We start from the raw sequence: 25,217 nt of genomic DNA, 5'->3' as shown, positions 1-25,217 counted from the left end.
AAAGCTTCAGTGTGCTACCCATTTACATGTTTAGACTGCCTGGAATCAAAATTAGCTACCTCAACATATATTATTAAGTTGTTACTGTCACTTTTTAGCTTAGTCAGTTAAGTGGATATAGAATAAAGAAAAAAATTGTGTTTGACATTTGGGGTTCTGTCTTTTGCATCACTGTGTTTGGCTAGTATCTTTATTTTTCTCTGTTTAAATTTGAGCTGGCTGTATGTAGTAAGCAGAAGTGTTATGTCAAACTTAAATGAGTCCAAGTTCATTCATGGCACGTGAGCTTAGTAGTATGCGCGTTAATGAGCAAATATTTGTTGACGTTTACAGTAAAGAAGCTCAAGACTCAAGTTGTCTTTATAATGTTGAATAGACAGGGTTTTTTCATCTGACTGAGAATTTTTCACTTGATTAGAGATCCAGACCAATAAACAAATCCTTCATGCAGCTAAAATATCAAAAGGATGCATTTCTTTGTCATTTTGACTTGCCAAAATGACTGGGGATAATGTTAATTTGTGATGCATGCCTGTGATAAATAAGTGAGGTTCAGTACAGCAAGCACCTCTACTTTCTATTCCACAAAAAAAGAATATACTTTGGAGCAGGAAATGAAAAGCAGCTTAGAATTATAGCCTCAAAACTAATACCTGGCACTGGTACCACCTTCCTTAACAAGTTTCTCAAAGGGTTCCTCTGTTGGTAATAGAAAGTTCCAAAAAAAATGTAGTCTGTTATCTATTATATGCAGATAATGAAATTTCTGTAAGAGAGCTTTTTGATAACCAAACTTTCACTGATTGCATATTTCACAAATAAGGGTAAGAGTCCTTGGTATAAACAATTAAGAACAATTCTTCAATATAATTTCATGAGAAGCTTAAACCTTCAAATAGAGAAAATACACATCATGTCTGCTTTACAGACATCCTTCTAAATTAGACATACTTAGTTTGTAATTTTGTGTAAATTATTATAGAGTTAAATTGACAACTTTGTTTTTTAAAACCATGTCCCCTTGTTGTTATATAAACTACCTGATCTGTGTGTATGCAAATTAACTATCTGGTGATGTCCCCACTGCAACATGAAAACCAGCTAATTTGCTGTGTATGCAAATTAGGTCCTCATTAATGATAAGGTCTTATGTCTCCATTAGGTGTGGAAAAAAAACAAGCACAGAAATTTTGTGATTTAAATCCAGAATTTGAGATGATATTTGTGTTCTCAGGCTTAAATTATACATGCCTGATCTGTAGGACCTCAGGAAAGTGGTGTCCCCACAACACATGCGTGGGACTACTGACCCCAGAATGTTATAATTACAAGAATGTGTGTGTGTGTGAGTGAATGAATGTGAAGGGTTCGGTGATTAGACTCCTAATAATCCCAGCGAAACCAACAGGGTTACAAGCACTACTCTCTCTCACTCACACTATCTCTCTCTCTTACACTGTCTCTCTCTTGCTCTCTCACACACACATTCTCTCTCTCTCTCTCCATAGTGCCACGCATCAACAGTAATTAAGATTAAAATATCACTAATGTTTTGCTTTGGAGTAACACATGTTGTTTTATGACAGTGAGGGATATCTATTAATATGAAAGAGGAGGATGCACTCTAGAAGTCCAGGTGTTTGGTTCCATCAGAAGTACAAACTGGAGCAAGCTGAACTTTACTGACCCGACTTACTGAGTCAGAGAGATCAGGTGGCAAATACATCCTCTGTAGAGCGAGAGAGAGAGAGAGTGAAAAAGTGAGAGAGTGAGAAAGAGATCAAGAGAGATAGTGAGTTAATATGAACACTAACTCATAACAATGAGCTCTTACTATGAGAGCTGATCTGAGAGCACAAAGGGTGATGGGAAAACACTGATTAATGATTCTGTGTGTGTGTGTGTGTGTATATATACACACCTCAATGGTGAACTGTTTCCTCTTCAGTCTGAATGCGAGGTCCTTTGTATCGGGAACTTCACACCCTAAACAGTTCAGCCGAGGAACCTGGATAACATGCAGAAGACCTGCAACCCTCACACACACACACACAAAAGCATGAGCTACAAGAAGTAATTTATTTACAGCAAACAATTGTTGGCTATAGGTATAGTTTAAATTGAATAATTTTTTTGTCATACATTTTAAATAGTAACATTTTGCCAAATTGGTTTTAAGGCCTAGAATTTGGTAATGCCTCCTCTTGAGAGATTAGCACTGAGCACAGATCTTCCTCCTGTGTGTGCACATGTGCCTCACCATGGTAGTCCTTATAAAGTGGGTTGTTTCTCTCTGCAGCGGAGAACGACTGCAACGCAATAGCTGTGTCACTCAACCTGGTCATCCTCCCTCTTAGTAATTTATTCTACAAAAGGAGACAGTCAGACATACAGACGTGTCACAAGCGTGAGAGACGGGCAGAGAGACACCGAAACGGATCCTGACCCTGAGATAGTCTTAAATCTCCACAAACTTGCTGACTACACAACACTAAACCTGGGAGTTTGGGTATTTTGTACTTCTGTGGCATTCGTAAAAAAACACTATGGCCAAAAGTTTGTGGACACTTGACCATCACACACCCATATGTGGTTCTTCGCCAAGCTGTTGTCACAAACTAGGAAGCACACAACTGTATAGAATGTCTTTGTACGCTGTAGCATTACAGTTGAGTCCCAAACCGGTTCCAGCATGAACTGGAGTTTCCTGCACAGAGCCCTGACCTCAACACCTTTTGGAAGAACTGGAAAACTGACTGCACCACAGACCCTCTCACCCAACATCAGTGTCTGACCTCATTAATGAAGCTGAGTTGTGGGTCACTATTATGGCTGAATGAACACAAATCCCCATGGTCACACTCCAAAATCTAGTGGAAAGCCTTCCCAGAAGAGTGGAGCTTATTATAACATTAAAGTGGGAATAAATCTGGAATGTGCAGTCATAAAAGCCCACAATATAGTATTTATACTCAAAAGTATTTTACCAATCTTTCAGAACAATAGGATAATATCAGCTAATATTGTGTGTGTGTGTGTATATATATATATAAATGAAAAAATGGTCTGCACTTATATAGCGCTTTTATCCAAAGCACTTTACACTGTGTCTCATTCACCCATTCACACACACACTCACACACCAATGTTAGCAGAGCTACCATGCAAGGGGCTAACTTGCCATCAGGAGCAACTTGGGGTTCAGTGTCTTGCCCAAGGACACTTCGGCATGTGGAGTCACGTGGGCCGGGAATCGAATCGCCAACCCTACGATTAGTGGACACCCCGCTCTACCACCTGAGCCACAGCCGCCATATATATATATATATATATATATATAATAAAAATAAAAATAATAAATATATAGAAACTGATTTTTATTGCTAATTTAACACTTTACAAATAATGTTAATGATAAGAATTAGGAAGTGATTAAATATGCTGGGTTTTTTCCTCTCCTGCACCAGTCAACACTGGTGTATTCAATCGTTTTGAGCAGCAGCAAATCATCTGTGGAAAGTCAGCCACGTGGCCATTAATCAACCAATTTGTAAAAGGATTTTATATATATATATATATATATATATATATATAAAGAACTTTTGAAATGAAATTAAGGAGGGAATCACCTAAACATCTATGATCCATCTGTATATTATTAATTATTCAGAAATAAAACCGTGCAGAGAATGTTAATAAAATAATTTGTCTTTAGTATTCAGTGGCAAATTTAAAGAAAAGGAGTAGGTTACACAAGCATACCCCTAAAGTCAATGGTAAAACTGTGCACATACCCAATTCATATCTCCTAATTGGAACTCTCTTTGATTAGGAAAAACTAATTTTGCTTTAAATATAAACTGCAGTGCCCTTTGTACACCACTTGAGACACCGGTTCAAAGCACACTGCCACTTAAAGAGCACAGCCAATCATAGGTCTTCATAATGCTCCTAACTGTAACACAGATGGCATACTTCAAACAAAGGAAGAAATAACCCAAAATAACCACAATACACAATTACTGGCATACTCAAGAACTGCTATACATTTTTCTTTTCATCGCTCAGGGGCCCGGAGTGTTTTCAGGGGGACCTGAGGGAACTTCATGAAATGACAGTTTTGCACTTTTCTGAACTGTTTAAATATTTAGTCTGTGGGTTGGGAGTACTTAATATGGGTACTACTTTACTGTTACCACAGTAAAAAAAAAAAAAAAAAATCATCTTTCTTGTAAATGGTTTAACTGGTCTGCATTATACTGGTCTGCACCAACTCTAACAAGCACAGACACATACATATTCCCGGCTCTTACCCTGATGAGGTGAGTGGGTACTGTCACCATAGCAACAGAAAGGGAGGAACGTAGGAGGCCTCGGAGGACATAGAGAAAGGTCGACAGGGCGTGATTGTGGGCAGGGCTAACACACAGATCATCACCCCACAGTCCTGACCCCAGAGAGTGAAGAGCAAGTCGTAGCACATTACAAGTCTTCACCTTACAGGGAGTGATACAAAGTGAGAGAGAGAGAGAGAGAGAGATTTAAAGAATTAGATATAGAGGTAGAAAGAATGTAATAATGAGTACTTGAGATCATATCTAGACCTTTTTTATTTGACTTAATTAAGTGAAATAATGATGAAATAACATACACCTGGCCATGGAACAGTTGAGCACCCAATTTCTTGTTCAGTTACTTTTGGTCCCTTAAAATGTGCTGCAATTCCTACACCATTCACCAAATTTGGATGTAAATATCCTCAAATTAATGCTGAAAGTACTTCTATTCATTTTTGTCATTTCAACTCCGATATGTTGTGGTAGACAGCTTTGTCTACCAATGTTTGTCTTTGTCAATGTCCAAATATTTACGGACCTGACTGTATGGGGCAAATACTTTTTCGCACCACTGTAGCAACAGTGTGTACTCACACCACTGTAGCAACAGTGTGTACAATAGTACACACTGTTGCTACAGTGGTGTGAAAAAGTATTTGCCCCATCCTGATTTCTTCTGTTTTCGTGTATATCTCGTACTAAATTGTTTCAGAAATTAAAACAACATCGAAAGATAAAACAAAGGGAACTCGAGTAAACACAAAATAAGACTTTTTAAATGATTGTTATTTATTTATCCACGGACGAGTGGCGAGATAAAAACCAAAAAATCCTAAAGGAGAACGTCCAGTCTTGTAAGTCTTGTAGGTCTGTAAGCTGAAACTCAAGCGCAACTGGATTATGCAGCAAGACAACGATCCAAAGCATAGGAGTAAGTCCTAGTCCTAGAAGTAAATGAAAAACTGATCTCCAGTTGTTGGAAGCGTTTGGTTTCAGTTATTGCTGCTCAAGGTGGCACAACTAAATTTTAATTTTAAGGGGGCAATTAGTTTTTTCACACAGAAGCACTGTATATAAATAGTTAGCCCCTCTCTACCCCATCCACCAGTGGAAGGGAACCATTACAGGACCACTCCTGATTAGATATTATGTAGCTAGTCTCTAAAGACTAAATCACAATTCTACTTTGAAAAAAGTACTAACCTGTGAGTTTGATCCATCAAACCCATTTTGTCTGATTAGCGACTGGATAGAGTGTAGTAACACAGAGTAGGGTCCAAGAACACCACTGAGAGTGAGACAGCCAGGGAGGGAGAGAGAGACAGGAAGAATACTCATGAATATATGTGGACAGACTGGGGAAAGGGTTAAAGTAAAGCATTATATTTATTGTGTCTGCAGAGTGCTTCTGGGTAATAAAGAGGCATGATCTGAAGGCGTGATTCAGCTATAATGAGTTTGCAAATGATTTGCAATCAATTGTCAATAAATTAGGAGCCAATTCTTAATGACTTGGGTGCCAGCATACAGGAAAATCTTCATTCAGAGGGTTTCAGATGGTTTTTGAAGGATTTAGGAGGATTTTGAAGGGTTTCTGGGGAATTTTGGATAGTTTCAGAGGGTTTTTGAAGAGTTTCATAGGGTTTCGGGGGGGGGGGGGGGGCTGTCAACAAATTTGTCAACAAATCTCATTATCGATTAGTTGGTCTGCGCGTGGCACATTTACTGATTACATTACTTCTGTTCCGAAAACACGCTTCGGACCCCTAGTGGTCAGTGGTGTAATTGCAGGTAGTCCGTAAAAAAAGTTTAAATAACATTATTTTATTATTTTTTTTGTTAAATGTATCAAAATATATTCAAATGAGATGTTTTAAAATTAATCAATTTGGTTATTCACGTGCATTGACAAATATCACGTTAGCTGAGCTGACAATCGTTCATTGATGTATTTTTAAATTTATTTATTTTAAATTTATTCACAAATGAAATGATAATTTGCAAAAACCTATGAGTGGTAGACAAGTTCAAGTGTCCCATTGATGGATAAAATAAACAAAAGATCATTCAGCGAGTCAAATTAAATGTCACACCAAGTATTTATGTATTACTTTTTATTGATGCAAAAAAAAAGCACAGAATTAAACTACAGTCCTAAATTAATAATATATATTCTGATGTGTGTGTGTGTATTGGGTTCTTTTCAGTCTTATATAAGTGGACAAACGGTTGTGTAAAGTTTTAGTCTTAAATTAAGTTTAATCTTAATTTAAGTTTTAATCTTAATATTTTTAACACTCAGTTTGTGGATTTTATTTTAAATAAATGAAAAAAAGTGGTACTGGAAGTTTTTGGCTTTGAAGGCAAGCATCAACACAGCTTCAGGAAGCCAGTGGAGAGAACACAGCAATTGGGAGAATTTGGAGAGATTTTGAAAAAAGAAAAAAGTGTGTGCAGCAGCATTCTGGAACAGTTGCAGGGGTTTAGCACAGAATTGTTTAGTTTGTCTTTGCATGTTGCACCATTAAGATTTCCATTAACTTGAACTAAGAGGCCCAACCCAAACCTGTTCCAGCTTGACAATGCACCTGTGTACAAAGTGAGGTTTTTAAAGCCCAACTTCACTATTGCTCTTGTGGTTGAATGGGCACAAATCCCCATAGCCACCTTCCAACAGCTAGTGGAAAGCCTTCCATGAAGATTGGAGGCTGTTACAGCAGCAAAGCAGGGGACTAACTCTGGAAACAGTTTTCTTTTGCTGACCAGAGCTCCATCAAGAGATTCCCAAGTTCTCGTAGTTTAAACACAGTCTTTTGGGGAAATTATTGCAAAAGCATCTAGCTTTCGTGAGCAGGCACTCTGGATTACTTCAGGTGCAGCATAACATTCACTCAACCGATATCCTTTTTAGAAGAATCCTTTCTCAACCACTTCATTAGCAGATCCAGCTCTTCCCAAACTGAAAGCCCCAAACATCACTGACAATAACATTACTCAATGAAGACTTCCAAGCCCTGAAGCTCTCGGTTTGGTCATTATAACTGTTTACGCTCTGTATTTCCCCAGCTCAAAGCATGCAAGGTACCTGGTGAAGTCTGTCATTTCAATGGCTTTATTTGGATAAACTGGACTTGCATTGCATTTTTGTTTGTTTGTTTGTTTTTTAACACCATGTCAGCTTCTATGGCTATTTGCATGGCGAGAAATGTCTAAGGAACTCTATATAAAGGTTTTTAGAATCAATTTTTCCTAAAAACGCTAAAATTGCGTTAGGTTAAAAATTTCTTCCAGAGTGTCGACGGTTTCTCACTGGGTTAAGACCAGTACAGTCAAATAAAACATGTTTCAAGGATAATGGATTCTGGTAGAAGGTACATGTTGGTCTCCTAATATGAAAAACTTGTCTGTCATCCTGGAGTGACCTATTCAACAGCGGCTGTAGACGCATCTACCAGATGGTAGATAATAGGGCTGATTTCATGGTGTTTGTTCAAGGAGCATTGGTCGCACTCAGTTTGCCATTTGTTATACAAGATTATTATGGGTTGTAGGTCAGTTTGACGTATTGGACACTTTTTGAAATCCGCTGATCACTGCTGCTTCTTTTGCAACAATGTCTGCTTCTTCATTTCTCAGGATTCCACAGTGTCCAGGTACCCAGCAGAAGTAGATATTAAAATTTTGGACCTCCAGATCCAGCAATTTGCAAAGAATCTTTACAAGCGCTGGGTGATCTTTTTTTTTTTAGGGATGACATGATTTTGAATCTGACCTGCATTGCATGAGAGGCTGAGATATTAGGGAGTGTGAATCACGGTGGGGTTCAGCCCCTTCACCTTGGTCATGATGGGTTTACTGGGTTGCTGGGCATAATTAATGATTGTCAGATAAGATGCAAGTATGTCTGATAGCATACAGCCTACTTTTCCAGATGGTGTCCTATTACCATGACCTTGAGTGACTTCTAGTGCTTCACCATGCACTTCAGTGGCTGCTGCCTCTCTCTGCAGAACCAGTTATCCTAATTCAGCATCCGATTCTGCCTGTTCCATAATAATCCTAGCCTGTTGAACCTCTTTCTCACCAAATGATGCATGGGCACATGGGTCTTAAGGCTTAGCCTAGCATGGGCTCTAGCTGCAATGCCGACTGATGATGCAGATCCCAGCTATTTTCTGGGCTTGTATTGTTCTGTTCTCATTAAGGTGTAAGAACCAAAACTAAACAGCCAGCAAACTCTATTTACAAAAGGGTCACAGAGTCAGGATGTAGCTCCTTTATTTGATTATTATTTGCCTCGTATCTGAACGTAGAATAAAATCTAATCAAATGTAACCAAATGCAAAGGATGACACAAATACAGATGCAGTATAGGTCACGAGGTCATAGTTGTTTAAAATCACCTACATAAGATACATATTAACGTCCACATCTAAACAACTAATGAGATAATGATATTAATAATTAAGTAATAATTATATATTGACATTAATTTCTCAAGATATGTCTGTATAAGCATTTAAATAATTCAAATATTAACTTATAGGCATTGTTTACCATGTAGGGGTTTGTATCCTGTTTTCCATGTGTCTATATAAGTGTGTACCTGAGATGTGTAGATGCTGGTTGCTCTTCAGGCAGGTAGAACGTGTGAATCTTGGCATGTTGTAGAAGATCTTGCTCCATATGTTTGGAGAGGTCATAATAATGACCAAACCGAGATGAAGAGGACAGCACGCTCTGGACACAATGTCAGGGATGAGACAAAACCATGAAATCCCTTTTCACTACTTCACGGAGGGTACACATTCATCTCTGTCTCTGCGTGCAGAATTGTGTTCACCTGGAACTTAGGAAGGTTCTGATAGCGCCAGGCAATTTTCATGGCGTCTTGTTGACCTGGGCTCGACGATGATGCGTTTTTAAGGTCTGGATCTTCATCCTGAAGTGGAGATGGAAGATCCTGCAGCACAGACACAAACACACTTTACATTTGTACTTTACTCATGAAAACCTATGGCAACATGCATCAGACATTCTTCATTGGTTTTTTGAAGACATACATTTATTCTGAATCTGATTCCTGCAACATGTTCCAAAACAGATGGGACAGGGGCAATTTAGGACTAATAATGATGTGACAATTGAAATAACAAGGTAATGTGAAACAGGTGAAGCAATCGTGTTCAAGTATATAAGGAGCCTCCAAGAAAGACCTAGCTCTTGAAGGACTAGAATGGGTGGAGGCTCACCAATTTGCCAACAGATGAGTCAGTGAATAATCCAGCACTTTGAAAACAACGCTCTCCAAAGACAAATTGATAGGATTTGGGGTATTTCCTCTCTCCACAGTGCACGAGATAATTAAATTATAATTAAACAATATAATTAAATGAATGTGCATGATCTCCGAGCCCTCAGACAGTGCGTCTGTAATAGATATCACGACCATATCATGATCTCTGATGATACGTATGAGACTTCAGTCAAACATTGTCAGTCAAAACCATCATCGAGTGAGTGTTGACTTTGACACAGATACACCTACCTCCTAGAGGGTGTTCTTCATCTGGCCGTTTGTTTTTTTCTTCACCGGGGAAAGAATTCTTCTGTCGGTTTAAAAATCTACCAAATAGTTGGTTTGGCCACACTTAATGTTTCACTTAATGTATCTCTCTGCTTTGATATTTTTAGCCTAATGATGGCTTCCTTCACTGACAGTGACATCTCTTTGGACTTCATATTGAGCGTTAGCAGCAACAGATTCCGATGCATATGCCACACTTTAAAATCAGCTCTAGACCTTTTATCTGCTTACTTAAATGAAATAATGAGAGAGTAGCACATGCCTACACATTTTTGTTTTTTACTAAAAAAAAAAAAAGTAGGCCTCTTCATATTGCCCTGACAAAAAATTAAACCATAATATGTCTTATTTCCTGCCTGGAACCCACCAGTCCCTAGAATCACCGCTGATGTGATTAGTGTGATTATACAGCACAGTGTGTGATTACCTTTATGATGTCATCAGGGTGATCTTGAGCAGAAGCAACAAAGAGTTCATGTCCACTCATCACCCCTTCCGCCAGGAAATACTGCAACAATGCATGTGAGTAACTGTCAAACTCATCCTCCTCTGCAACAAACACACACACACACACATAAATCTCTTTAAATATACATAAATCTTTCACAACTGTCACTTTCCTTCTTTTCCATGTAGCTTCCCCATGTACACCTGCAATGTACTCTTTTCTAGTCATTTAATATTTTGTCCTGTTAGCCCAGAAACATTTACCTTTCTTGATCAAGGCTTTCAGAGTAATATTGTTCCAAAGGCATTTTGTGGAAACAATAAATAATGATCACGCTCCCTAAACACTTTTTTGAAAATATTTTTTTTAAAACTCTATACATATTAGCTCAGGACAGAAACCAAAACCACAAATCAAATCAAATGTCTCCCTTGTGATAAAGTGGACTAGGGCGGCAACCAATGAATATTTTGATAATCGATTAATCTGATTAAAAGCTAAACTTTTTCTCAATTAGATTTTGTTTATTATAACAAAATAAACCACCAAATCAGGGTATTTGTATGTGTACTTTTAAAAAATGCAAAAGGCACATACAGTTTTACTAATATAAACTTTAATTTTACATTTAAACCTTAAATAAAACATTTGTCATTTGTCTACAGTTTGTCCAGTTTTAAGCAGCAAAACTTTAAATAATATCCAAAACCTAAATAATCAAAAACAAAGCCAAAAATTGAGTTTTAAAAATATATAGGATAGCATCTGTAACAATGGCTGCTTGTTGAGGAGTGCATGGGGGATTTCTCCTCTGAACAAATTCACTCATGGAGAGATGTTTCTTTCTGAAGAAAAAAAAAACAGCAATTGAGCATGCAAGAAGCAATTTATATGTAAATTAATATTTTCATTGTTTATAATGATAATTGCTGATGACAAGTTGACATCCGTGATTAATATGAGAAATCTTAATAATATATAATTAATACATGTTTTAACCATTTTTGTTAAATTTCTTTTACACAGACATGCTGTACTTCAGATGTGACAATATAATTCATTCATTTAATGTATATAACATAGTAGAGCCGCAGTAGATTGCATTTGAAAAACATAAAAGTTAACTGTAGCAGACACACAGAGAAACGCAGCAAGCTAACAGACTTGTTTAAAAGGACAGGAACAATTATACACTAACGCATAAGCATTCGATGAAAACCACTACAGTGACTAAAAAATCGTTTACTGCTGCTGTTATCACCTGCCTTTAGATTTACTGCTTGACTTTGTTCACACCGTGTTTAATTTAACCTGTTTCTGTGGTAGCGCGATTTTAATCCATCAATATGCTGCGCAACCTGATGCTCCAGACAAAATACATCTAGTGTGACTGTCCTGATGTTAGTAAACAAAGCTGTTTACACAATAGCATGGAATTAAACTAGACTATACCATTTCACATGTTCATATAATGTGGATATATTCCACATTATATGTGGATATAAGTTTGTTCTTACCGTGCTGATGTTTCACCTTCGTCCATGACACCAACGTGTTTTTGCTTCATGTGCTCGTGCATCACTGTGGTACTCCCGTGCCACACAAGCTCAACTTTGCATAGCATGCAAGGTACCATCTTCTTTGCTGCATTTACTGTAAAATGCTCCCATGCCTTAGATGACTTGGGACGCACACTTTATTTTGCCGACCGGGTTATCTGTTTTCTCTGCCATTTAGCACGTGTTTTCACCTGTGTTTTCATGAAAGCAACGTCATACGTAAACACCCCCCCCCCCCCCCGTGACGTTAGCAGACCAAGTAATCGATAATGACATTCGTTGCCAACGATTTTCATAATCGATTATTATCGTTTTTATCGAATAGTTGTTGTAGCCCTAAAGTGGACATGGACAGCTATAAATGAACAGAACGCGTAAGTAGATTTATTTCATGTTAACTTCACACATGGTATGGATCACGTAACTGAACAGCTAAAATCATGATATTGTAGCATGTGCGAGTGTGAGGTTTTATACTGCCTTGAGGGCTCTCTATTTTGGCCAATTTAATAGGAGTGGAAATTCTAATTCTTTGGTCAATAAAATAAGCAGTGAAATTCAAGTACACTGGTGATCTCTAAGCACTTTAAAAGGATGAAACCTTTTAGAGTACGTTACCTATTCACAGTTTATGCACTTAAAGCCATTTTCAAGATATGGTGAAGAAAAGGTGAGTTGTTTTTTTTTTTTTTTTCTAAAGTATCCCAAACAACCTCCTCCTACTTTTACAGGCATGAGACTATTATTGGAGATATATTGGCTTATTTTAGGAGAATGAGGATTTGTACTTGATGGACGTTATAAAGCACTTCTTTAAGGTTTAGGATCTGTGTAAATGTTAATGGAAATATCTACGTGTTTCACGGCTTCATGTCCGGGTGAGATCTTACCAATAAGCAGCAGGCTTCCCACTGCCAGACCTCCGCCTAATGAAATAAGAAAACATCAAGACAAGTCATTATATCTAGAAGAATCAGTAACATTATTAGAAAAGGCATTGTTTAACACTTTTTAAACAACAATATATAGTTTACGTCTTCTCGGTACATCTCACTATGTCCTTACTATTTTATACTTACTTTTAAACAATAGAAACCATCACAGAAATTCTAACGGTTTCCACTACAAATACCATTACAAACCATTAGCTGGCCATTACCATTATTGGTCCTTAACGGTATCCACTAGACATAACATACCAAAGGCGACAAATTACCAGTAGAGACCCACAGGGACCATTACAGTTTCCATTAAAACCATTACAAATTCTACGAGGGTTTCTATTGTTTTATCCATAAGCTTTTAAAAGCTATCATAAAATCAACTATACCTACAGTCATGTTCTTTATGTTAAACCGACTCACCGAGAGCACAGTCCAGTGACGGAACACCGGAAGAGACGATGAGCTGCCCGGTATGAACGGACGGTTTAGTACCAGGAATCTGAATCAGTTTACTGCGGGATTTTTTCTGAAAACTGGTAGAGCTTCCCGATAAACGTGTGCCTTTAGTCGCGTTCTCCATGGGCGCCGCCATGTCTGACAGAGGAAAACACAAAACGTAGTAACTGCGCCGCCAATCAGAGCTTTCCGTTCGCGAGTTCAAAGGTCATAGCAGACGGAAGTGGATAAAAATATTCCAACTATAACCCTAAGGTAAGATTATTAAAACGAATACAGCGTCTAATCGTGCTTTAAGTATAAGTGTAACTTTATAAATATGTAAATAGACATATAGACAGTGTATAGTCAGATAAATGAATAGATAGATACATGAACAGAGGTTTCTGGAAGAGCTGGGTGACTAACATTCAGATGTGTAGCACTATATATAACTCAGAAAGAGTTCACATACATATTTAACCTGTAAATAATCCATTTATTACACTTTTAAGATCTAGTCCTTGGTCAAGGCTTGCTCAGTGCACGCACAGTCAACAAACAGAAATGTGGCAAAGCAGCCTGCTGTTTTTTTTATACACCTAAAAAAAAATATTATTTACCGGTTGAGATCAGACAGGCAGTATAATATAATTTGATGTCATTTTAAAAGGAAGGTTTTATAAAGTCTGATTTTTATTATTTCTTCTCATTATTTCTGATGTGTATAGTTTTGCAAATCTGTTTAATCCTAGATTTATCTTAATAATAATAAATTAGAGCTGCTCATATGATTCTTATGATTTCTTTGATTGTCCTTTTCCATACATTTTATGTGTGAAAGATGTTATATTACTACTACTACTACTACTACTACTACTAATAATAATAATAATATTAATAATAATGTTATGTCTGTGTGTAATGTGAGACTGTGTTGTACAGCAGTGGTTGTGTTGCAGGGTATGATACAGGTGTTTTGCAGGGGTGTGTGATGTCCCAGCGTTTCTTCAGTAAGGTGCTGGGTTTTATTGGCTATGCTGTTCAGTACGGCTGCATTGCTCACTGCACGTTCGAGTACGTTGGAGAGTTTGTCGTGGTGAGTTCGTCGAACGTCGATTACACCATTTTCTTAACGCACAATACACATAACCACAAGCTGTTCTTGTACAGCTTATAAATTCCAAAAATGTTAAATATCTGTCTAGTACAAGCCAAACAGTTTGTAGTTGGTCACCTACTATCTAATTCATAGCAATTCTAGACCAGCACTGACTTTAGACTCCCCATCAGACCCCATTTTATTCTGTTAGCTCCTCCGCAACAGGATTATTCCATTCAATCATTGTGTCCATTGACAGCTCCCAAGACACAAGGCTTTTTAATTCCATTCCACTTCACAAAGACATTTGACAATACAATCACATAACCAACCCATATTCAATACTAGGGTTATACATATAATAGGCTCCAGGTTTCCCCGTGACCCTGAAAAAGGATAAAGCGGTATAGAAGATGGATGGATGGATGGATGGTTATACATATAATAAATATGCATGTTATTATGTTATTATTAAAACAATTGAATGGACACTTGTGTATGTGTATGTGCAGGCAATGTGTATGTGTATGTGCAGGCATTGTGAAGGACAGCTTAGAGTAGACTTAAACCAGTATGTGTATTTGTAATAGCTAAAATGCTGATGCAGTAACTAGCACAAACACAACAACGGAATGAAAGAAATAGCTAACGTTAAAAGAAGCCATATTCAAGCATCTATGAACAGACCACAAGATCCAGACCTTTCACACACCCAAGGACTCTAGTACAGCATGACACCATGGCTATTGTGTCACTCGTAGCTTGCATACTTCAGTCAGAGGATTGAGGTTAGTCTAGAGTCCTTTACTTCCTATATCCTCTGCAAGTTTCGAGTCGAATTTGATCCAAATGTCACAAGCCCAAGAAAGCTGCAGCTGGATACCACGTCATACACTCACAACATGACTTTGTTGGTAAGGTCTCAAGAAGAATCATGGTGGCGTGTGGAAAATTCACATTATTGTGACTACTTCAGTAACAGTCATTTGAAATGGTGTTCTCTTGGTCCCACACACACACTGTGAGCTGATTTAGAGGTAAACAGGAAAAGAGCTCAGACTGACAGCAGTATGACATCTATGTGATTCATATTGGATTGTCCTGATTACTGCAGGTCTGTATGGCGAATTACTGAGTGTAGTGACCTTTACTTCTTTTTCAAAAGTTCCTTAGTCACTTCTTGGGCCCACTGGGGAAATTTTAGACACCTCTTCTTTGATTCCTTAATATCCATTAAAATCTGGGGAAATGAAGTTGATCGTAGTTCATTAATTAATCTTGAATGTTTACGATAAATCAAAACAAACTAATGTAACTTAACGTTACGATTAAAATACAAAATGATTCAAACTGTAAAATTATAAGAGCACCAAAAAAACCTGTGACTTTATCCTGCGATTTGTCCTGTAGAGGGCGCACACAGACTCCAGAAAACATACCAATAATTTCAAAAGTAGAATGTGGTTTGGGGTGAGCGGCTCCAGGTCTCGATGGTCATTAGAGACTGTGGTTAAAGGACGACTGTTCAAAATAGCTTCTACTTCGCATAACAGTGTATGTAGTCCTTCCTCAGTTTAACTCTTGTTGCTTTCAAACAGAGAAAAGTACTTGTTTAGTGGATCTAATCAGTCGTTCCCACACTCATCAGTGGTGAGATGCTCCTGGGGGATTAAAACTCTATTCTACCCCATGATGAAGTAAAACCTTTTAAATACGATCAGATAGAGCCTCTCTCTGTTCTCTTTCCTCTTTTGTTCCATTATCAGACATTATATGCTTTACTTGGCCTCTTCTACAGATAAAGCGTCTGATGGCTTGAATGCAAGAGTCATTGTCGAGTGAATGCGCAACATCTAGATGTACAGCTCTGGATGTCATACATGTGAACAATAACTCCATACCGTTTCAATCCAGTTCGTCCTCTTTTAATGTCAATAGGTCCAAAATAGTCAATGCCCACATTAGTAAAAGCGGGTAAATCACGAACCAACCTTTCCGGTGGTAGATCAGCCAACTTTTGCTCTCTTACTTTGGGCCTGTTTCTCCTGCATACAGTGAACTCAGTTATAACTTTGCATGCAGTAGAATTGGCCTTGATGATCCAAAATGTTTTATGCAGTTCAGAAAGAATGTGATTTCTTCCTGCATGTCCTAACTTTTCATGTATGTGTCTAAGAATGAGTGTTGACACATGGGACTGTTTGGGAAGCATAGCAGGAAACTTGACCTCTTCGGGTAAGGCCGCTTTAGACAAACGTCCTTCTACTCCAAGAACTCAATGCTTCTACATTGGATCAAGTTGGTATAGAGTACTTGATTTCTTAATGTTGGTATGTACCCTCAAGATCTCTTCTGAATGGCTTGCTTGGACATACTGAATAATGGACAGTTCAGCCATCTCCAAATCTGGAACATTTACCTTCTGTCCACTCAGCAAAATCTTCAATCTTTTGCTTGAAAGCTTTCCCCATGTTCCGAATTACAGGGTTGGAAGTGCTGATTGTTGAACTTAATTATTTTCTTTTAAGTACCAAGCACTTCAAGGTTTCTTTAAGTTTCAGGTACTGCAGCTTTGAGCTTAGTCCAGCTTGAAAAATAAGACATCAGCTTGTCGGCTTGGTGCCGCTTTGGATGATCGCATTCAGAGTTGTGCTTCTTTTTACCTCTGGATCATCCTCAGAAGGTGAGTGGGCCTTTATGTGGGCTAGTGGCCAGTCTAGATTTGTTTGGACCATGAATCCATCTTGTGTTCTGAAGAAACTTTTCAGCCCTCTGTCCTCTTGAGGCTTCATCAGCGGGATTTGATTTGGTGTCTACAAATTTCCATTGTGTTGGCTCTGTTGTTTCTCTTATAAATGATACTCTGTTCGCCACAAAGGTATGGAGCCTTGTATGTTCACTGGATGTGTGTATGTATATATATATATATATGGCCCATCTCCATGGCTGTTGATTATTTCCCAGTGTTCCAGTAATTTAGAGGCATTAGTGCTGTTTAACAGGCCAATATCTGTTTCTATAGTGGGAAGTGATACTCCTTTCAGGTGAGGCCATCTAGCTACTTCGCTCTGTGGTGGGATGTTGTGTATATTGACAGGAATGGAGTTTTGTGTGTATGCATGTGGAAGGGCAACAAAGTTGTTCTCACCTCCAAACCAGACACCACATGACTGACCATAGGCTTTTCATGATTTATTGTTCTCAACAGAATGTTGGTAATTTTTCCAGTCATATCAAGCTGATCCATAACTCTGTGGTGCAAAATGTGGCGGAGCTGCCAGGGTCCAGAAATGCATACATTTATATTATTTTGTTTCCTTTATTCGCCTTAACCTTCACTTGCATAATTGATAGTACACTTTCTTCATGACCTGCCCCAATGTGACTACAAGTATTGGAAGAAATTGATGGTTTGTCATGATCAGGATGAGGTACTCCAATAGTTGTCCACTTTTCCCGTGTGAAGTACTGTTGGGTGTTTTTGATTGTAGACTTTACAGGTTTGACACTTTGTACAGGTTTTACTCATGTGTCCCTGGACAAGACATCCAAAGCATATCCCCTTTTCCTTTAAAAACCGGATCTTATCTTTGTGCATCTTTCTTTTGAACTGAGGACAGACATCCAACAGATGTTCCTTTGCACGGAAAAGGCAAGTGGTTAGCATATTTGGGACGTTGTGGACTTTCCATGGATACACTGGTGGGGTGGCAAAACTGCTGCTAGAAGACTTTGTCTTGTTAATTTTAACTGCAGATTTTGTTTTAGCTGAATTTCGGATAGTTTGATCAATTATATTGCTAAATATGTGGTCTGTTAATATGTTAACTTGCTTCTCAGTGAACTTGACTAGGTCACAGAAGCTCACCTTGCTGTTTCCCTTTTCATGGAGCTCAGAAACTTCAATTCGCCATCTTTCTCTGAGTTCGTAAGGCAATTTAATGGTCAGGGATCTACGATTAGAAGCAAGAATCAAGTGTTCCTCCATAACATTACAACACTGTCTCGGGTATAGCACGAAAGCTTGTAGACCTTTTAGATCCTCTGGCTTAATGGATTGCCATGACAGGGCCTTTCTATGTATGCATTAGAGATTTTAAACTCGTTGCCAAAATGTTCTTTAAGGAGACTTTTTGGCTCATTGATATCCCCTGACAGGGTCCATGTGAAAGCAAGTCTTTATGCTGTTCCAAAAAAACATTATGCCCTCATAAGATTTAATGAATGCTCTGAACTCCAACGGGTCTCCATCAAAAACTTTGACTTCCTTAGGAGGCAAAGTCAATAAAAGTGTCTGTTTCACAAGAGTGTCAGTTTGCTTTCGTAGAATACTATTCAAAGCGGTGTCGTGCGAAGGTGTTTGGTTCACTTGAGGTGCTGGCTGAGACCTTGAGCTGGGTCAAGGTTGACATGCAGGTTGCGTGAGTCTGCACTTGCACTGGGTGGCGTTGCCTTGGACAGCGCTGGAAAATGGTTCAAGATGTTGCCGCGCCTCTCTAAAGGCAGTATGTATCTCTGCTTGAGCAGATAAAAATGAACCTGCTTCCAAAGTGACTGGCCCAGCTTCGTGAAGTTTCAGAGGAGATTTCCCTTCCTTTTGCTCTCGGAATGCTGAATGTGACTCTTTAAGACGGACACTTTGAATCTTCATTACACTCTTCGTCGGATCATCTGGTGCTATCTGGGGTTTTTTTCAAATGCATCTTGCTCTTTATCAAAATATTCATTCATTGCATCTACTGGGCTTACTGGTCTTTTTACTTCTTTCAAGACGCTGGTTCTAGCAGTGTCAAATCAGATTTCTAGCAGCTGACAAATCAGATTAAATTTCCAATGTTTTGTTTTCTTATTAGCTCCTTCTGCAGGTTTAGCATCTGCTCCTTTTCCTCCGGTGCATGCTTCTCTTTTAATGCAGCATAACGTGCCTTTAGAGCAGCATGTTCCGCCTCTGCCTCAATCAGTGCTCCATGAGATCCGTGTAGACTCTTTTGACCTGAAAGATACTATGGAAACATTGACAGCAGGAGCATCAACATCATCAACATCGGTCACTTTTCTACAACTGTATCCCAAGACAGAAATTCTTGAATTGCGTCCATTTTAAGCTGGAACCACTTCTCAAGATCAATTCTACGCTCCTCTTCACATAAAAGACTTATGAGCATCTGTAAATCCATCCAATAAATTTCCTGTATTTTGCTCATACTTTGTCGTACTGCAACAACATTTACTTCATCTTCCAACAATCCTTCCGACAATGGCATGTTCACTGCGCCAGTCTGTGTCTGCCTCATTAATACTCCGTGTTGCGCTCAAAATAATCCAAATCCAATCCAAACTGATTTCAAAGCTTTAGACTGTTGTATCTCTGGCCACCACCAGCACAAACTGTCCATCAAGGGTACACTGTACAGTCATCATACTGAGTGTCTCTGGTGAGCGAGCCTCGGGGTCCGACTCCAATTTCACAGGAAGAGAACATCTGTTTTCATAAACCACATACCACTTGCACAGAGTGGAATAGTGGAGCACACTTTCTAAACATCTTAAAATCGAACATCTCTTTGGGATTGATTAAACACAAACCATCATGATCGTCCCACAAGTATTTATAGGAAACTGGTATATAGCAAAGGCTGTATTCGAGTCAGTACCGAGTTTGTCTATGTAATATTTGATAACAGCTCCCGGCTATAATATTTGTGCTTTATAATGTGTGTAATAACAGAGCTAATAGACATTAGCATTAAATAAACAATGACATCTAATAGGGTCTGACTTCAGCGCATTTCATGCAGCTTGTATCTGGTTTGCAGATTTTAACCACATTCATTTACACTTCGTACAATATAACAAACATATTTCAGTCTGAACTTTTGACTGTTATATAAAAGTCAAAGTCTGTGAATTTTTTGTGATAAGGTTAACGTTTGGTTTTGAACACAGCCAGTCAAACAAACTGGATCTTGTGGTAACGTGTGTGTGTGTCTGTGTTACTTCCCTGTGCAGTGTTCAGGACCATCAATGGAGCCAACCATCGCCAATCACGACGTTGTTTTTTCAGAGCGCCTCAGCAGACGCTTGTACCGCATAGAGAAGTGAGTGTAGTTTACTTCGTCAAAGTGTGCGTGTGTTCTTCTATAAATATATAAATGGCATTAGACTGCTAACTAGTGAACTAGAAGTTTCCATAAAAGAGTGTGTGTGTGTTTAAAATTTCAGAGGGGACATTGTGATTGCTAAGAGCCCATTTGACCCAAACATGAACATCTGTAAACGAGTTATTGGACTGGAAGGAGATAAAGTGTGCACCAGTGGACCACTGGATACATTTAAGACACACACTTTTGTAAGTATAAACTGTGTCTGTGTCACTATGTACTGTGTTCCTGACCATGTAATACCTGAATGTCTTGAATCAAACATCAACAGGATCAATCACAGGACGGGACTTCACATCACGTCAATATACAAAGCCGTTGGCTTTATATAACGGTAAAGCAGAGAAACCGCCATACACCAGTTCACATGTGAGATATATTTGGGCTGCAAATTTTGCTGAGACCTGGCAACCCTTCACACAAGAGTGTTTAATTAGCCATGTTTAATTTTTTTCTCATTATATGCTGCTGAACGGAGTCTGAATGGATCACACAAACAATGTGTCATTATAAAAGTACAATGATTGACGCTCAAGAATGTTGAATGCTTTAATCAATTGAAAATGTATTAAATTGGCCCCCTCCAAAACAATTGGAACAGAATTTCAGCTTTCATTTTCCTCATATTTACATTTAGCTGTGTTAAACCCACCCATTTTTTTCTTCAAGTGATCAAAAATATTGGAACATGTTGTTTGAAGAATTAATAGTGCTGAATGGCTACTCTTGGTTTGAGCCCTAGGTTTCAACTGTGAAGACTGTATTTGTTGTTAAAAAAGGATTTTTAAAAAACCATGAAGATCAGAGAGCTGCCTATGGGAGAAAAGCAAGCCATTTTGAAGCTGAGAAAAGAGGGAAAATCTATCAGAACCATTGCACAAGCATTGGGCATAGACAATATAACAATTTGGAATGTCCAGAAAAAGAAAGAAACCTTTGGTGTACCAACAACCAGACATGGAACGGGTCGACCAGGGAAAACAAAAGTAGCTCATCCCAGAAACGTTGTGAAGAACCCAAAAACACAACAGTCAGTGACCTCACCAACAACCTCCACAAGGCAGGGGTGAAGGTATCACAATTCACCGTTTGAAGAAGATTTCAAGAGCGGAAATATAGAGGTCATTCTACAAGATGCAAACCACTCATCAGCAGTAAGAATCAGAAAGCCAGATTAGAATTCGGAAAGAAATACAGAGATGAGCCACCAAAGTTCTGCAACCAAGATGAACCTCTACCAAAGTGATAGAAAGGACAAAGTGTGGAGAAAGAAAGGATCTGCTCATGATCTAGCACATACAAGCTCATCAGTCAAGCATGGTGGAGATAGTGTCATGGCTTGGGCTTGCATGGCTGCTTCTGGAACAGGCTCACTAATCTTTATTGATGATGGAGCTCATGATGGTAGCAGCAGAATGAATTCAGAAGTTTACAGAAACATTCTGTCTGCAGATTCACAGAGAAATGCATCCAATCTAATGTGGAGGAACTTCCATCATGTAGCATACTCTGCTCTGATTGGTCAGATGGCCCAGTCTGTTGTGACTGGTCTACCGCTGACAGCGAGCAGCCGATGAAGACCAGAGGCGGGGCTTTTTGTTACAAACCTACATAGGTTTGTATAGGAAGTAAAGTCTGGAATTACTAACGACTCGTTTCAACTGTTCAGAATCTGTTACTTCTTTTGGGAGACGATAACGCCGTTTGTCGCACGCTTCGATTTTTGAAACTTTGCAGATGTTTTTATTTTTTTTACGTTCACAAACAACTACGTATATAACACAGTACATGAAAGGTAATATTAGAAAAACCATAATAAGTGCACTTTAAGACGATCTGTTCCTATACTTTTGCTCACCTAAACATCTAGATGTAAACATGAGGAAATGAACACTGAAATTCTGATCTATCGTCTCGTAGTCACCTTTTTTTTTTCCTTCCAAACCCAAATGTATTCAGGGTATAGTGAAAACAAATGAATTGGCCTTGCTGTTCTAATACTTTTGAAGGGGACTGTATTCAGGCAATGCTTATTTTTGCTGCATCAAGACTGTATGCAATTGAATCATATCAAGACACCCAGGTATTGTATTTAATTTTCATTTTGAATTAAGAGATGGCGATGGCGGATGTTGCAACATTTTATTCATATTACTGGTGTAGATTTGGATGAGTTTCCACTTCATGGCTGTGTGTGTGTGTGTGTGTGTGTGTGTGTGTGTGTGTGTTAGGTCCCAAGAGGTCATGTGTGGCTGGAAGGTGATAATTTGAAGAACTCTACAGACTCCCGATGTTACGGCCCCGTTCCCTACGGACTCATACAAGGGCGAGTGTGTTTAAAGGTAATTTGAAGAACTCTACAGACTCCCGGACTCCTCTACAAAGGACTGCAAATTTGCACAACACGATATTAAAGTGGGATGGTATTTATTTAGAGGTGCCAGCATGAAGGCTTTATCTATAGAGTTTATGATTTTTGACCTTTTTGCTCAGGTGATACACCTGAAAACTATGATTTTTCAGCCACCCAAACAAAATATGAATAAAATGAAGTTGGTGTCACTTACGTCATTTTTTTTCTACGTGCACCATTCACATAATGCAGATGGCTTGTGGGTAGTTCATGCTTCCGAGGCAAGGCTTCTCAATGGTGTACTGACCACCAGCTGGAAACACAAGCAACTTCCCTTTAAGGCTAAAATGTTCAGGGATAGAAAACAAGTGTATTTATGATTATAAAAGACAATTTAAATGTGAAAAATTAAAATGATGATGATATATGAATGAGAAGCATGGAAATAAATCTATTAGGAGTCTGATATATATTGCTAAAATATTGCTGCAAGGATGGTCCTAGTACTAATTATCACATCAAATTTGGTTTCATTTAAAAAATATTCACAATTTACACATCTACAAATAGGAATTACAGCTCGCAACTGCTTTTAAATATTGTCTGCAGAATACTTCCATAAATATGAGGCCCCCACCTTCATTATTTGGAAGTTGTGTGCACAAGCTTCTACTTGAAGGTCATGAAATTGTAACGTGTGTGGGATGTAGGGGATCGTCATGCCTTTTAATTGACTATTTTGAGTTAATAAAATAATGTTTCTGTTCATTCCATGCACTCTCCTTTAGGGAAAAAAAACAACAACATGATGGTTTAAAGGATGGGCTACACTGATAACTCCTTGTTGTGGACTTTAAATGGACGATATTATTAATTAATTAATAGGGTAATCGGGTGGGGCAGGGCAAACATCAATGCTAGAAAAAATTATATAGTTAAAGTAGAGATTTAACATGGCAGCACGGTGACACATGTACTACTGCCTCACAGGTCCAGGTTCCCTGATTCATTTGCACATGAATTTAAGCCAGCTAGCTCGCAATTGTTGAACAGCAAATGCTAGCAATCTACCCTGCTAACGGTAGAAAGCTAGCAGAAGCGCATGCGGAGCAAAACTCGCATTTTTTTCTTGAAGTTACTTGTAATAACACAGTTCTACCAGAGAGGTGTGTAAATTATATTTTTGTAAATTCATTTAATGTTATGTAGCTTGCTAACAAATTTTCCTAGGTACTTTAGATAGCTCCTGGTGTAAAGACAATGATAAAGTTAACCAAGTTATTTCGTTAGTTGGTTAATGTTGGCACAATTTTGGTGGCTGATTATCCTTGCTAATATAATCATTTTGATTATATTGTACTCGCCGTGCAGTACATCAAAACTAAATACAAAAGTGAACAGGATGGCTTGTATGTTAGAATATTTGTATTTCATGTGTTGAAAGAAAACATGGCAGCGGGTAGAGGATACAGGACTTTCCTTCTCAGCCATATTCATGCTTTCTGTGTGTTTATGTTGCAGCTGTGGCCTCCACACAATGCCGGCGTGCTACATGAGAGTCCTAACACCGGACGCATTTTGCGCACTGAATAATGGCAACCACGATGAACTCTCCTTCACACACTTTTCAAATAAAACCAGTATTCAGGAATGCAAGTTTTCATTTTATTGCCCATAATAAATGCTGACATGATCCATAAAACCCACACAGCTTTATTTTATTATCATTATCTTTTTAACGACTGAATTTCATCACGCACGCAAAATATAACGCAATAGAAGAGTTCACCGTATTATATACTATATAATCAAAGCTTTACTCAGTTATGTAACATGATGTATAGCAGAAAATACACTAGAGTTCAAATAAATAGGTATTTACATTTAAAAATACTCGTGTTAAAATCTGAAATTTTTTACTTAAATTATATATTTTCCTTTTTTTGTTGGTGGTGTGATTTGGCAATTGGCAGTTAGTCGTTATAGTATAGTAAGTACGCGGTTTGGGACACAGCCCATGTCTTCAAGCAGTCATCTATTTGCACGTATAGCATGACAAATAATAATTTTAAAAAGCGCACTTGAAGCTTTCTTAAAATTAAAAATGAAACTTTACGGTACCATAACGAAGACGAACTGTAAGTCGATATGTGAAATTCTGGAGGGACGTCAGACGGCGTGGCGTGGTGACGTAATGACGTGTCCGTTAATCAATCTGTGTTCTATAACATATAAAACAGGAACATGAAAGGAATATTCTAAAAGCGATTCATGTAAACACCTTAATCACA

The 25,217-nt window shown here is 38.3% G+C and overlaps 2 protein-coding genes across 6 annotated transcripts; one reads left to right on the top strand and one right to left on the bottom strand.

The window, feature by feature from the left end:
- Window positions 1–865: 865 nt before the first annotated feature.
- elp4 (elongator acetyltransferase complex subunit 4) lies at window positions 866–13,556 on the bottom strand. Of its 2 annotated transcripts, XM_053634538.1 has the most exons (10): window positions 13,296–13,553; window positions 12,822–12,857; window positions 10,352–10,473; window positions 9,181–9,300; window positions 8,944–9,077; window positions 5,541–5,625; window positions 4,314–4,496; window positions 2,261–2,366; window positions 1,922–2,028; window positions 866–1,729 (listed from the first exon to the last, which is right to left on the bottom strand). In XM_053634538.1, exons 1-10 carry the CDS (start codon window positions 13,465–13,467, stop codon window positions 1,625–1,627), a joined length of 1,170 nt encoding a protein of 389 aa, XP_053490513.1. In that variant the 5' UTR covers window positions 13,468–13,553; the 3' UTR covers window positions 866–1,624. The 2 variants fall into 2 exon arrangements, with proteins under 2 accessions (XP_053490513.1, XP_053490514.1); XM_053634539.1 differs by lacking the exon at window positions 4,314–4,496 and having other exon boundaries at window positions 13,296–13,556.
- immp1l (inner mitochondrial membrane peptidase subunit 1) lies at window positions 13,526–24,632 on the top strand. 4 transcript variants are annotated; one of them, XM_053634541.1, is made up of 6 exons: window positions 13,526–13,586; window positions 14,242–14,409; window positions 20,422–20,510; window positions 20,635–20,761; window positions 22,805–22,915; window positions 24,448–24,632. In XM_053634541.1, exons 2-6 carry the CDS (start codon window positions 14,305–14,307, stop codon window positions 24,517–24,519), a joined length of 504 nt encoding a protein of 167 aa, XP_053490516.1. In that variant the 5' UTR covers window positions 13,526–13,586; window positions 14,242–14,304; the 3' UTR covers window positions 24,520–24,632. The 4 variants fall into 4 exon arrangements, with proteins under 4 accessions (XP_053490516.1, XP_053490519.1, XP_053490517.1 ...); XM_053634544.1 differs by having other exon boundaries at window positions 13,531–13,586; window positions 14,296–14,409; XM_053634542.1 differs by having other exon boundaries at window positions 13,551–13,586; window positions 14,256–14,409.
- Window positions 24,633–25,217: the final 585 nt, after the last annotated feature.

The sequence above is a fragment of the Ictalurus furcatus genome, chromosome 10, assembly GCF_023375685.1.
Source record: "Ictalurus furcatus strain D&B chromosome 10, Billie_1.0, whole genome shotgun sequence".
In the NCBI taxonomy this organism is placed as follows: Eukaryota; Metazoa; Chordata; class Actinopteri; order Siluriformes; family Ictaluridae; genus Ictalurus; species Ictalurus furcatus.
The sequence above is the reverse complement of the archived record's forward strand: the minus strand, read 5'-3'. Positions and strand labels throughout refer to the sequence as shown.